The sequence below is a fragment of the Lytechinus pictus genome, chromosome 9, assembly GCF_037042905.1.
Source record: "Lytechinus pictus isolate F3 Inbred chromosome 9, Lp3.0, whole genome shotgun sequence".
Taxonomy (NCBI): Eukaryota; Metazoa; Echinodermata; class Echinoidea; order Temnopleuroida; family Toxopneustidae; genus Lytechinus; species Lytechinus pictus.
Window position 1 is genome coordinate 9,424,704 of NC_087253.1, and position 15,003 is coordinate 9,439,706.

At 37.0% G+C, this 15,003-nt stretch overlaps 1 protein-coding gene across 1 annotated transcript; it reads left to right on the forward strand.

Annotated features, from left to right (window-relative positions):
- The first annotated feature begins 528 nt into the window (after positions 1 to 528).
- Positions 529 to 8,135, forward strand: LOC129267795 (uncharacterized). Its single transcript, XM_064104304.1, has 4 exons — positions 529 to 1,135; positions 3,541 to 3,717; positions 4,983 to 5,097; positions 5,346 to 8,135. The coding sequence occupies exons 1-4, from the start codon at positions 1,018 to 1,020 to the stop codon at positions 5,575 to 5,577; spliced, it is 642 nt and encodes a 213-aa protein (XP_063960374.1). The 5' UTR covers positions 529 to 1,017; the 3' UTR covers positions 5,578 to 8,135.
- Positions 8,136 to 15,003: the final 6,868 nt, after the last annotated feature.

Sequence of the window (15,003 nt, forward strand, 5' to 3'; positions counted from 1 at the left end):
CGAATCACAGGGAATTATAGGCCTGCATGAACGGGACCGCTGAACGGTTTTAAGTAAAAGTCGGGGGGAGGGGGGGGGGGGGGTGGTGACTGTGCAAAAAGTCACAATCAGACGGTCCACGGTGGATCCCTGCCCTCTAATGATGATTTTATGTTCTCCGTAACAAATTAAACTATAGCCATTTCATTAATGGAAGTAAAAACGATAATTAAATAAAATCGTATAATTACAAAAAAATCTACTGCCTTATTAGCATAGTGATGCTTTTATGTGCAAAATCCTTGTAAATTAATTACTGCTGACGCATACTACGGTCATGGCATTAAAAAGTTATTGCTATAAGTCATTGAAAGGGGTATTACCACATTTTGCGTTTTATTTAAACGACATATAAAAATAGACTCTTTAAACCCGTCTTTCTTCGCGTTTCCACCCCCTCTCTCTCTTCTCTTAGCTCCTCTACTCTTAAAATCATGAAGGACACTGGCCACCCTGCCCCTCGAACGCCACCAGTGCTATAATAACATCCCACAATAAACGTGACAATTATCACACAATGATGGATCCTAAACCAACACAAGAAGCTCAAGCCGCAAGAAAAAAAGTCAGAAGAAGGAGAAAACAAATAAAGCATTGTCACCATTATACTGGCAATTAACTGATGAATTTTGGCAAGAATATGGTTGTCAACTTGCTGACGTGTTCGAAATGACTCCTCTACAATATTGAAATAATGACCGATAATTTATCAACTCAGTACGACAATCATGACAATTCTGGACTCAATGTGAGAAAGCATCATTGATTATTGATAACATGGAACAGGCCGCAGATACGGGGGCAATGGCAACTGCAAATTTACAAACCTTTTGAGCTTTTTTTTTCTTCCTTACATTTTTTTCGTTTATTTTTTTTTTCGCGAACATAACGGTTTTCCTGTCAGTGCATCAAACTTTAAATGTGTTCACAGTATCTAATTTGATTTCACCGTAATCTTTGGATCGATGGGAACGTGAAATGGAATTCAGACTGGATTATTTATGTATTGTATGTATGTTTGACTTCATCTTTTCTATTTACGCGCTCCCGCTAAACATTCGCATGTGGAATAATGGAAGGCCTTTAGATATGAAAGGTAAGTCAATGACAAATTTAAGGGCCTTTTCACACGAGAGCCTTGAATCATCATTGTAGTGATAATTGCAATTTGTCTTTAGAATCATTGCACCGTTCACACGTTCACTCGAAAACTGTGATTTGAATTCGAATTTCTGAGAGAAGGCGGTATTGTGTCCTTGGTGACCTGTCAATCAAACCCAAACATAGCACTGCATCGCAAAAATAGAAACTACGATGAGTGCATGACAATTGTATTATATACGGAAGTGCTTGAAAGGTCACGTAAGCTCCGCCCCTCTACGTTTTGGAGGTCAATTAACCCTTTCAGACGTAACATTCTTACCGTAATTTGAGTGAAACTTAACTGGAATTCTTATTCGGAGTAGAATATGAATTCGTGATTGTGATAATAACAATAATAATATAGGGTATTTATATTGCGCACATATCCACCTTGTTAGGTGCTCAAGGCGCTCCTATATTACCCGGCTAAGCTAGGCGTTCATAGCGCACACAGCTTTTTAAGGAATTACTTCCTACCGGTACCCATTTACCTCACCTGGGTTGAGTGCAGCACCCCCTGGATCAGTTTCTTGCTGAAGGAAATTACGCCATGGCTGGGATTCGAACCCACGACCATCTGTTTCAAAGTCCGAAGACTAATCATCTGGGCCACAACGCTACAACGCTGATTAGCGTTCGTGATTCTAGTTTGGTTTTCGTCATTAGGATTTGTTTTCACTGGAATCATCATTCAAATTACGATTTTGGTGCCGTGTGAAAGGGCGGAAAGTTGGTCAGTGTCACCGAGGGATAAGGAAGGACGATTAGTAAGTAAGGGAAATAGGGAAAATAGCAACAAATAGCAAGGGAGGTATAGAGCAATCATTTGAATTATGACAGGGGTGGAACGGTTTTGAAAGAAGGGGCCCGGGGGGGGGGGGGGTAATCCGAAAGCGACCGACCACGCGCAAAATCACAATCAGATGATACGTTTTACGTTAATGGAGGTTTTTACGGTAAACACCATGTATGTAGTCCTGAAAAGGACTTCTATTCTTTCTTGATTGTATGTTAGCTCTGAAAAAAACTGTAACACAGTTAACAGTTCTTTTCAGAGCTAACATACAATCAAGAAAGAATAACAAACAGTCCTTTCAGGACTACATACATGGGCCCGTATTCTGATAGCAGGTTCAACTTAAACTCAGGTTTAAAGTTGTGGTTTAAGTATGGATAGCCCATTGTTACATTAATCACTAACAGTAGAGATATCATATTTTAGCTCATTTGGCTCTCAAATCATTCATAATTGTCTAGGAAGTATAAATAGATTATTGTCTTCACCATCGATGAATCAGGAAATGGCACAGTAAACATAAGAAACGTTCAACTTATTACACAAATTTGATACTTTTGCAATTGGCTTCCCATACTTAAACCACAACTTTAAACCTGACTTCAGAATACGGGCCATGGTGTTTACCGTTACAACCTCCATTATTCTCTCAACCATGGAACCTTCAAAGATCAAGTTTTACGTTTTAAATACACAGTTTTGAGAAAAGGTGTGTCGGGGGGGGGGGGGGGGGGGGGCTGAAGCCTGCAGCTTCTCGCCCTATTCCGCATGCAGACCCTAAATGAAGATTGCCTTTAAATAAACAAAACAAATCACTACTGAAAGATGGTGCTAAATACCTAATGAATTATGAATTATAAAATTTAATAACGCTCAAAAAGATTGATTTTGTTCAACTGTCACAGGTATTTAAATGTTACTCGATTATAGATAACACTCTTGACCATTTACCAAAGCTTATCATAGGCGGGCTTACAGCCAACAACGGAATCTATTTCATATGTATGTTTGATGTTATTTTCTTAATAAAGGACATATAAAGCTCGGGAATATTGGTAATTAGCATATTTATAGACGTAGGTATTCTTTTTAAAAACTACACAGTAAAAATGCTGTTTATTTATATATATTCATTTATTTTTTTTTTTTACAAAACGCTGTTTACTATCTAAACAATAGAGTAGGCGTTTAAACAGTTTCAACGAGAGTTTAAAATATTAAAAAACTGAGTTTTTATTTCAATGTTTAATTCTCAATCAATTTGATATGTTGTTTAAACTGTTAAACGACCTCTGCCTGCAGGATTCATGTAGTAAATAAGGTTGTATTAAGTTCTAAACAGCATTTTTACTGTGTAATATTATGCATAATGGTTATACTGACGATAATAGTATGACGCGTATAAATACGTTAAGAATCCCAGGCTGTCTATAATAAAAAAGCACAATTACCCTTGCTCAGACGAAAGGCTGATATAGGCCTAATTGTGATTTGTCATTAAAAATAATTGGATCATGATATGACAATAATCGGGCAGGACAATTATTTTCATCTATCAATAGAGTTTGACTCTTCAAGTACTCTGTTTTTGTCACCTCCATCATCAACATCATTGTCACCATCAATATCGTCATCTTCATTGCCATCACCTGTTCTATCGTCGTCGTCATCGGCTTCTTTCAACGGTGGTTTAACGGAAAGGCATTACGAGTTCTCGACTACGGCGATTTTGACATCAGGTAGGTTTTTATTTTGATTTGTTTTGTTTTGGAGGGCAACATTTCCGCAATCATTAAATAATTGTTGGTTGGTTATGCAGTACGTGTACCATTAAACTCGTATTATTGCTTGATTTTATTCATATAAATGTATATTATATATATATATATATATATATATATATATATATATATATTATACATCATTTTCAAGATTACATAATATTCACATTAGTATAATCATTCATATTATATATATACATGAGTGGAGCATCAAAAGCCCTATGAGCTTGGGAACGATGTTCCAAGAAAAATACAAAGATACATAATTATACATTGGCTATACAAGAATACATTCAATGATGCGAAGATCAAATAAAAGTTAAAAGGAGAGCAAGAGAGATAGAGTGAGTGGTGAAAAACAGAGTGGGAAAGAGAGAACTGGATAGGAGAGAAACATGAAGAGAGTACTAACAATATATAAAATACAAGACATCGTGTTTTGATAACGAAGACTCGTTGGTGAGGTATTTTGTTTGTATGATAATCACAAACAATAGCAAAAAAGGAATTACACATGTGTGGTGGTATATTACGTAACCATTCGTTTACTTATTTATTTATCTATTTGGCTCATGTGATCTTTTCACATTCGTTTATGAATAGGTCAACGCAATGCATACCATGCGTAAATAAACAAATCAGACTATATTTAAATAATTCACGTGTTGATTAATTGATTAAAATGTATCACTCAACTGATAAATCAATAAAGCGATCGGTCAATTAATTTACCACCTTATCAATGAACAAATCATTATTATAAATCTTCATTTTAATCGATCACCAATCAATCAGTCAATCAGTCAACCTATCAACAAATCATTCCATCTATCATTTCATATATCTATTAATTAATCAGTAATATTTATCGGCTGTCATCACTTTCCATACCAACAACAGTACCTGTATCATCATCTACACATTTCTTGAACACCATACCATTATAACAATCATCATCATCATCATCAACATCATAATCATCATCATCATCAGTATCATAATCATCATCAACACCAATATTGTCATCATCATCATCATATTCATCGTAACCACCATCATCATCATCACCACCATTATCATCGCCATCATCCTCCTTTTCATCATCTTCTTCAATGTGTTAAAGTAATCAGCTTGTAATATACATCACCACCGCTCTGCCTATGTATATTGTATTTTCTCTCTCTCTCTCTCCCCCTCTCTCTCTTCTCTCTCTCTCTCTTTAGACGCAAGTTCTCATGACCTTGGTCGTCCTGGTATAATAGCACTCATAGTGCTCTACGTTCTTCTTGTCATCGCAGTGTCGTTAGGTGTTATAGCCGCTTGCTGTTTTAGACGGAGGTAAGAAAAAAAAAATCTTACTCGTATTTTATGTTACGGTTGTTATTCTTCTTTATCTAATCTTTGTGCTTCTTTTGACACATAAAATGCTATTCTAATGTTAATGATTTTGTTTGTAGACCTACACAAATGTATATTTTTGCGGAAATAAAGTTAAATCAAATCTTGTTGAATCAAAATTATTCAAAATTCATAAGCATGACAACTCTATACTAAGTCTACAATATTTTTTTTCATTTGATTCAAAGGGTCTTCCGAGCTGAAGTACAATCCAGGCTTTCAAGGGCTTCCTCCACTCAACGGTCAAGCATCTCACGTTTAAACAGCGTCATTTACGATGAGCAGGCGTCCAACTCTGGAGGGAAGAATAGCACGACGCCAAATAATCCATCGTCAAGGGGGAGCTTCCAAGGTGGAGTAAATGGAGACAGGGTTTACTCGGTTACTGAGGATGGTTTTCTGGCAGTTCCAAAGAACTAGAACAGGGCGATCCTGGGCAGTGTTTCATCATTAAGTTTTGTCCGACAAGTTGTCAGATCTGACATCGTTCCTAGATTATGATTGGCTGAGAGGCACTGTTACGATGGTAATTGTCGGATAAAAGAGGATTTGCCGGAAAATGAAAAATTGAAACGAAATGTCGGGCAGTGTCGCGCCGCATTCGGTGATAACCCCACCCTTTATCCAAAGCCCCCTCCCCCTCCATCTGTTTGCCGAATGGGTGCACTTGGAGTTTCGTTTTTAATACGCCATTCCGATTTGAAATTATTGTCCACCTTCAAACTGCAATTTCAGCAAAAATGGATATCGCTCGAATCGGTTTTGTCATTAACATAGTTGACTCCTCAGACTCGCAAATCAAAAGGCAGCATAATTCGTCTGCATAAAGAAACGAAAACAAAAATAGGTCATCAGTCTATTAAAGATGAAGCTCGTTTGTCTTAAACGGGATCACACGCATATCAAATAAAACAGAATTTCGTCTGCAGAATAAAAACAGAAACAAAATATAGGTCGTCAGTCCAAAATGAAGGTCGTTTTGTCAGACACAAAAGGGGGAAAATAGGTAACCAGTCACTAGTCGCTTTGTCTTTGGAAAAAAATTGTCGAGCAAAAACAAGTCCATCAGTTAAAATCTGTTTGCCCCCCCCCCCTAAAAAATGAGAAAAAACACACACTATACACGTACCCACCCACCTCTTCCCGCATACCTAAAACCACCCGCCCTAATTAAACGCATTTTACATGCAGGATGCGCCATTTTTTCCTCAAACATTTTATATACGGGATGCGCCCGAACACCCCCCCCTATACTGGATCCGTACATGCCAGTTCTCACAATATACCATCTCATCATGGTACTTAAAGTGATTGGTTAACATTGGTTTGACTTTTTAAAAATCTGAGCTAGAAGGTCACACTTGTCACCTGTGTCTGTGATATGTTACTAAAATGAAGCCCAGAAAAAATTGCGTTCGAAAATAATTATTTAGTGCTTCAAAAATTGAAACATAAAGTGACCGAAAACACCATCTTAATTTCATCCCATACACTTATGTGTACTATTTAGGCGTCTATAAGACGCCTATTTACAAAATCGGGGTTTGCCTTGTAGTTTTAGCTTTTCATTCTCAATAATGGTTGTTTTCAGGGTTTATTAGTTCGAATACATGCACTTGTACACATGTTTCATCTTGGTTTGAGAATTTTTTAAATCGGCTGCTCACAAAGTTAAACAATACCTTTAACCAGATTCATGTCACTTCAAAGATGTCAAGGAAGAAGACACTTGAGATGGTGGGGCACATGGTCGACTTAAAGTGATGTTGCCGTATGTGTGAACATTCCCCCCCCCCCCCACTCTTATGCACCAGTTTATTATGCCTTTCTTTGTAACCTGTTTGACCCACCTCTCACTAATTCTCTAGTTATTCATCCCTCTATCACTGTTTTGTTCCAGATCCTGTTTGATGTTGCCTGCCTCATTATCTTAATCCCTCTTGGCCTTACTTACACTAACTTCCCTTTGTGTCTGCCTACTCCTTTTCTTTCATCCCCTTCACTAACCTGATTGGTCTTCTCTACTCACTAATGCCCCTTTTGTCTCCTTGTTTCTAGCGTTGCTGTAGCTTGTTTGTGGTCTATATTATGGTTGTTCCACTTTATATGTTTGTCATTTTGCCTCCGACGAAGATTCTGCTAGGATCGAAAGCTTAGGCCCCTTTTTGACTTTCTCATTTAAAAATCATTTACGATGATGGTGATTTTTTTGGGGGGGGGGGGTGGCGCTGTAGCTTTCTGGCGTTTTCAATATTTAATATCATTTCATTATTTTTCTAAGAATTCACGGAATTAGTACACACCAAAATCTTTATTCTTGACTTTGAAAAAGAGCGTAGGCAAAAATGTATACGTCTCTTCGCTCGTATTTTTTTCAGGGGGGGGGGGTAGACAAATGAGTGTATTCTTGATTTTCGAACATCCTTCGAAAATGATTGTGCGTTATTATTTGTTACCGAATCTAATAAATAATGATAATAATAATGAAAAGTCTGCTGTTTAAATACACATTGCATGAACAGTCGTGTCAAAATTGAATCGGTCATTACTATTAGCGTACCGACTTTCACAACGTAATTAGCTTCAGGAGTTAGCTCATCACCCAATGTTATTATTCCACAATATTTTGTGTTATTTTCATATTCCATGGTGTAGCTATAGTAAACACCTCTTGTTCTTGCTTTCATATGATGACAATACATGTTTCGTTCGTAGTTTCGAGACACCATATTTTTTTTGGAAAATATTTCGAAACTGAAAAAACGAGCAAATATTTTTATTATCAATTTCAATGAATATAATAATTGAAATATAATTTTTATAACAACGCACTAAAAATCGTGGCCAAGTTTTGAAAAAAAAATCTTATAAACTCGTTCACATTTTCTCTCTTGGATTTTCTTGAAATAATCTTTCTCATTTCTTTTATTTGTAATTTGTTGATTTTGAAAAAAAAGGAAATAAATTGTGAACAAAGCAATCATATCTCCTGTATCGTTTGTCATAGCAGTTTCAGAAACAAATGGCTTACAGCCACAAGCTGTCTGTCCAATGAGACTAGTTGGTGTATTTTAATATCTACGGAAGATATCAATAGCTCTCCCTCGGACACCGGAGCAACTCACGCGGCCTCGTGCCCGAGCATTTCGTTCATCCGTTATCATTTTGTTTACACGCGGGGCTCCTTCCCGGTATCTCTTTATCCAGTCACCGTATAAGATAGCGCTGAGTAAACAACCATGGCTAATCTCTCGGATCGCATTATCGTTTAAGCAAAAGCTTTAAGGGGATCTTCATACCCCTTTCATCACATTTATATGCTTCTAAAACAAGTACTTTGAATTTTCATTTTGTTTAGATTATATCGAATCTTTCGGGCATAATTTTCTTTTAACTAAGCAGAGCTGCGGCATTGTGAGTTGATCCGCCTACGATTTTTCGCGGGAAACTTTTCGTGGGGTTTGGAAAGAGTGAGGGCTCTGGAGCAGACGACAGGATTGCAGCAGGGCTTACGTAGATGAAGAGGAATGCAAAGCCTGGGCGAGATTAAGTCTTTGACTCCTGAAAGTCACTCGTTCGGTGACTGACTCCCACTCAGCCACCCTGGAATACTTCATTTTGGGATCACTTTCCAACTCGCGCTCGCGGGACTCTAAAGACAAAGAGCGGGGTCGTCGTTCCAAAGCCTCGGGCATCGGCCGGCGTCACAATTTCCCAGGAAGCGACGGTCGGAAGAAAAAGAAACGAAAGATGGCGGTTAGAGGAGGCTGCATGCTTGTTGTAAAATGTTTACTTTTCTTCTTCAATTTTGTCCTTTGGGTAAGTCTTTTGTTTGGTTTATTTATATCTTTTACATATTTTCGCGTCAGACTCTTGACCATATTTGTGATTACATTCCACTTATAAATGACACAGAGTGGTCATATACGTTGGCTCCTTAAAATTCGTTCTGTAAACTAATAATTAAATGTTACACGGGGGCTCGGGGCTGATTTGGCCCCCAAAAGCTCCCCCCCAAGAAAAAAAGTCACGAAAACGTAACCCCCAAGGGTCAATATAAACTGTAATGTAATGTAGCCCCGCCCAAAAGTTATTTATTTTTTCGCATGTATTGCGTAAAGATTGTTCATGAGCAGACGTTTTTTTTGGACGTGTTTTAGTAAAAAAATAAATTGTTATTGGAAAAAGAACGGCGAGGCGGTGCCACAGGGGTAGGCATGGTGGGACCAAAAGGGGGGGGGGGGTAAGGAGGCGCCCCAAAATGGGCCTACTACACGGGCCGAGGAACGGTTTTAAAACGGGGGGGGGGGGGCTGACCATGCCAAAAAATCACAATGATCAGATGATTATGGTCATTTTTACGTCTTTGTACACGGTTTTGGAAGAAAAGTGGGGGCTGAAGCCCCCCGCCGATTCCACGACTGTTACAAGTTAATTAGAGATGCCCTGGGGGAAATGGAAGAAAGAAAGAAGAAGTGTACAAAGAAAAGAAGGTCTGCGTTACGCAATAATATCAGATGCGTCTATTATCCAATTGAGAAAAAAAATACTAGTAATACAAAATGAAAAAAATATGACGTATCGTTATGTCTGTCCCCTCACGAAATAACCTTGACCCTGTGGAAAAAAGGACACGTTTATGGGGTAATTAAATGAATAGACTTTCTAACTAATTTAAAAATAGAATTTCATTTTGAAGAAGGGCACATTTCATTTTGAAAATAAAAAACACCGGGGGTTCCGCCATGCGTGCCTGCAGATTTATTTATTTAGGCAAAGACCTTCTCGTGTGACTAAAAGTTAATCAAATCTTTACCTTTGTAATGTCTTCATCTTTTTTCCCCTATTATAATCCGTGTATCATATTAAGTACCCAATTATTTTATTTTGTCAAGGGGGTCCACACTTTACACGCATTGCTTTTAGTGCATAGACCCCGTCATTTTAATAACATAGGACCTACTTGTTTTTGTTCAAAAAGGCAATCCTTTTTAAGAATCCAATTTATGTTACTTTGTAGACCTATTGTGTATGAGCATGAAACAATTGATTGTTAGATTTGTACGGTGTGATATGAACAGCTCAGGGAATGGTCGTCTAGTTTTTACACGTTGGATAACCTGAAGAACAATGATATGAGAGAGAGGGCAGGGGGGGGGGCAGATAAGACAGGGGATGAGGAGGACGAAGGGGGGGGGTGACTTGTTATTTTCAAATTACTCGATCGAAACAAAAATAAATATGATTCTAATCATATTTATGCACATTCACTGTACTTATCTTTAGAACAATGACCGATTCGGACGATATTCCCTATTCTTTTAATGATCAATTTTGCTTCGGGTCATTGGCCCGTATTCTGAAGTCGGGTTTAACATAAACTCAGGTTTAAAGTTGTGGTTTAAGTATGGATAACCAACTGTTACATAATCACTAACAGTAGATATATCATACTTCAGCTCATTCGGCTCTCAAATCATTCATAATTGTGTAGGAAGTATAAATAGATGATTGTCTTCACCATCGATGAATCAGGAAAGAGCACAGTAAACATAAGAAACATACAACTTAATAAAATTTTTGGTACTTTTGGCTTCCCATACTTAAACCACAACTTTAAACCTGAGTTTAAGTTAAACCTGACTTCAGAATACGGGCCATTATGTTTTACGATATTGATTATTTCTTCATGGCTGATATTGCGTGGAATCGACATTTAAAGAACCTAGGATGATATGATAATGGTCTTTCATAAATCCTATTTGTGGGAGTATTCAGGGGCGTCGCTATGGCACTTTATTAGAAGGGGAATAAGCGTTTAAATGGTCGAAAGTATGACGTCATTTTTTAATTCAATTACTGGGGTACACGACATGACCGCTCTTGTGGATTCTCTCTCTCTCAGACACCAGAACTGACACTGGTGTCTAACACCAGTAAGTGTAAAACAGCACCGGTTTGATTCTAAATTAATTGTTCGACTTATTCCAACATTTTTTTTTGGAGGGGAGGGGGGGGGGGGTTCTGATATAAATACCGGGTTGGTTTGAATTTGTAACCGGTATTTAACAGTGTTTTGCATAAGCGTGGTTGATATCGCCTTTTTTTCTTACTGAAAAGAAAGGAAAAGTAAAATCTTTCAGTAAGAGCGCTCTTTAAGTGGATTATTAGTTGCTTTTGCATAAAGACATAAACTTGTCACTGGGTTATATCACTCAGTATATATTTATTACTATTACATGGTTGATATTACCCGTTACTGCGACGGTGGGAAGGAATTGAAATGTTTATGGGTCATAAATCTTGGGGTCATAGTCATTGTATATCTACCCACCATGTGTCACTGACAATCATCTTGCCACGGCGGCTAGTAACAGGGTAACATGTGGGACTATATACAGTATGTCCCTGATCTTCATCTGCACGCCAGCCCCGAATAAATAAATAAATGGATAAAGAAATGCATAACAGGCAAAAAAGCAACGCATAAATATATGCTTAATTCAGGAACTAAATATTCATTGGACATTAATAATAATTACACAAACAAGAAAATTAAAGAATAAAAAATTAACAAATGAAAAATGATAATGATTTTTTTTCTTAATCAGGATTACAAGGGATTGATTACCTTTGAAGTTATAACGATAATGATGATGATGATTATGATAGTAATAATACTTACAGTGATGTCATATTTTACCCAATATAGCCATTTCAATTCCGTAAACTGTTCGCCCAGTATAGGCCCTGCTAAACACGGTATTGTTATTATCATAAGCCATCTTTTTAAGTGAGGATTTATTGGTCGTCCTTTGAATATATATATTATATATATATATATATATATATATATATATATATATATATATATATATATATATATATATATATATTTATATATACATGTGTGTGTGCATACTTACATAATTTGCTCTAAAAATGTCTTCGAGAAGTGCTGGTCGGTAATTATTTCCCTGTGTCCCAGATCCTGGATACGCCCTAGTCCCTGGAGAAACACCGCCGCCATTTTACGGTAGACTGCATATCCGTATCAGGTAATTGCACATGACCTCTCGTGTAATGGTACCTAGAGGCATGCGGCCCAACTGATGCCCGCTAATTAAAAAAATAAAGGTATTATTCAAACTATTGTATATGGTGTATAATACCAAGGAGAGTTATGTTAAACTACACCAGTGCTTAGAAAGGATCACACGAAGTGTTTTACACCAATATCAAATTCTAAGTTCAACAATTATCGTGTGTTTTTGTGTGTTTTTTTAAACTCTAATTGGCGTTATACTAAAAATTAATCAATTACTATATAGTTAAACAGGAAAAAAAGGACATTGTTTGGTCAAATATCGCTTAATACTCAGTACATTTTACGCAATGTTTTGTAATTCTTTGATCAATTGAATATGTTTTTTTCTACGAAATATTTTACATGAATAATGTATCCCTTCCATTTGAATGGATAACAATTGCCCGGACTGTTCATCTGGAATCGTGAAATTGCTTTGGTATTTCCAGGTTCAGTTTTCAAATCGTGATCATTTTTTTTCCTCGAGAGCAACGGGTTTTTTAGATTAGCTCGTCGCAGCATACAATAACATTAACTTCTATCAAACCTTTTAGTTATTATTTGAATATTTTGTTATTCGATTCGATTCAAATCAAATCAACATTTCTTCTATTTCTTCCTCACAAATATCATTTTTCAATATGAAGTATGAAAACAAATAATTGACATAAAAATTTAAATATATAATATTTAGTTCCTAACAGGAAAAAGTTGTAGTTCCCTGATAGCAAAATCTTGTGACGGGGTAGACCTATAACATAAATACAATACAAAATAATGTACGAAAAAGGGAGGGCTAGAAAATTACAAAAAAAAACTCATGGTGAAAGACATTCTGAATATAGGCCTACATACATTGATATGTACATAAATGTATTTATATTGTGTAATTTCCCCTTTTTGTTGGAAAAAAACACCGAGTCAAAATGGAATTTTAAATGTTTGAGAGAGTATATTGTACCAAAAGAGGACAATGAAAAAGAGAATGAAAATATTATTTCCATTTTACAATTTCAATATTTCAATTGCAACATACAATTATGGTAAATTTTCATTTTCGTTTCAAAATGTATTCAAAATTTTGAAATGATACTTCTTCATATTTAGAGCTACCAGCCAGGACGAGAAAAGGGCGTTCGATAGACATGTATTTGACTACAATTTCTTGACAGAGGGCCCCCTTCCCTTTAAATCAACCCTGCGAGGTTCATCGTATTAAGATAATATTACACCATGCTACTCAGCAGAGATGAACATCTTGATTAGACCTTCACTTAAAATAATTCACATAACTGGATTATATGGTAACGAGGCACCGTGCAGGAGGGAAAAGATACACTGGCCTATTATTAGTCGGTTGTGAACCCTCGATGAAAGGCATTGGTCTTAGGTGATGAGTTACGGTCACACCGATGAAACCGATTTCAAATCGACCGATTGTACGCCATACGATATAACGTGAAAGCTTTGATCGGTCTTGAGTTTCTTTCGTTGTTGTAACTGTGCATCAGGCATTGTACACCGATGTGTTGTGTTTTGTCGTTGCCAGGGTTGGACGAGGGAAAAGGAGGGGGTTCTTCATAACTGTTATATTAGACGTATCCACAGTCGTGTGCAATTAGGGTAGACGAGCTATATGGGGCAAGGAAATTTTAAGAAGGGGTGTATTTCCCTGCCCTACGAATCGTGCAATATTTGCCATAACTCTTGAAATATTCCACTGTAATCATCAAGTACAACATAGATGTTTTATTTATTTATTTCATTTATCTATTTTTTATTATTATAATTAATATAACTTTATTGGGATGGGGGCTGAAGTAAGGATATTCTTTGTCTCTAAAGAAATATATACACTTATAATTATTATTACATTATTGTTATGCCCACATGCTAGCTTTGTAAGACATTAGGTGGGCAAATGTAAAAGGTTTCAATGTAGGATGGATGTTTGCCATAATGTACCTGCAAGCCGATATGTGCAAACGCCGATACCTATGACTTACTCGTGCATAATTTTATGTTCATGCTGGGAAAATGTGTTTTCATCTCTCTAGACTCTAGCCTAGGGGTATAGCAATAGGTGATGTGATGATATCACGTATTATATTTCACATTTGCTGGCTCAATTCCTTTGGAGCATGATGCGCCACCAAGGGTCCGTTGCAGAAAGAGTTGCGTTTAAACGCTAGTCGAAAAATCAATCACAAGTCCAAAATGCGCGCTGTTGATTGGTTGAAAATCAAGCTGCAAATGATTTTTAGAGTTGCGTAAGTCACACCAACGAAACCGACGGATGGAATGTAATTGAATATAAGGTAATGTAAATTTGATCGGTCTGGGGCCCGTTTCATTAGAAGTTACAACTGTTGTAACTTTACCATTATGGTAACTACCAAGGCAACAGGGCTCAGCAGCCAATCAAAATCAAGGTTACCATGGTAGTTATAATGGCAAGGTTATACAACAGTTGTAACTCTCTATGAAACGGGCCCCTGGAGTTGGTTTCGTCCATGGGACTGCGGCATGCATGTCACAAGGGGAACGTTTCATGAAAGGACTCGTCGGTTCTTTAATCCGACAGAGTCTGTTTTATCCGACAGTTACCAAGGTAACAGTAACAGTACATATGACAGAGCTGACATCACTGTCAGTCAACAAATTTTGATGAAAATTGCTTCCCTGAACCTGACTGTCACAAACTACATTCCTTTAACATGTTACTGTATATTCCAAAAATACAGTAAAAGTTTTGTATC

Excerpts from the sequence above, each read along its gene's own strand:
- LOC129267795 (XM_064104304.1), top strand. The coding sequence starts at position 1,018 with ATGGAATTCAGACTGGATTATTTATGTATTGTATGTATGTTTGACTTC. Across the intron at positions 1,136-3,540 it reads AAGGCCTTTAGATATGAAAG|AGTTTGACTCTTCAAGTACT; the intron begins GTAAGTCAATGA and ends ATCTATCAATAG. Across the intron at positions 5,098-5,345 it reads GCTTGCTGTTTTAGACGGAG|GGTCTTCCGAGCTGAAGTAC; the intron begins GTAAGAAAAAAA and ends TTTGATTCAAAG.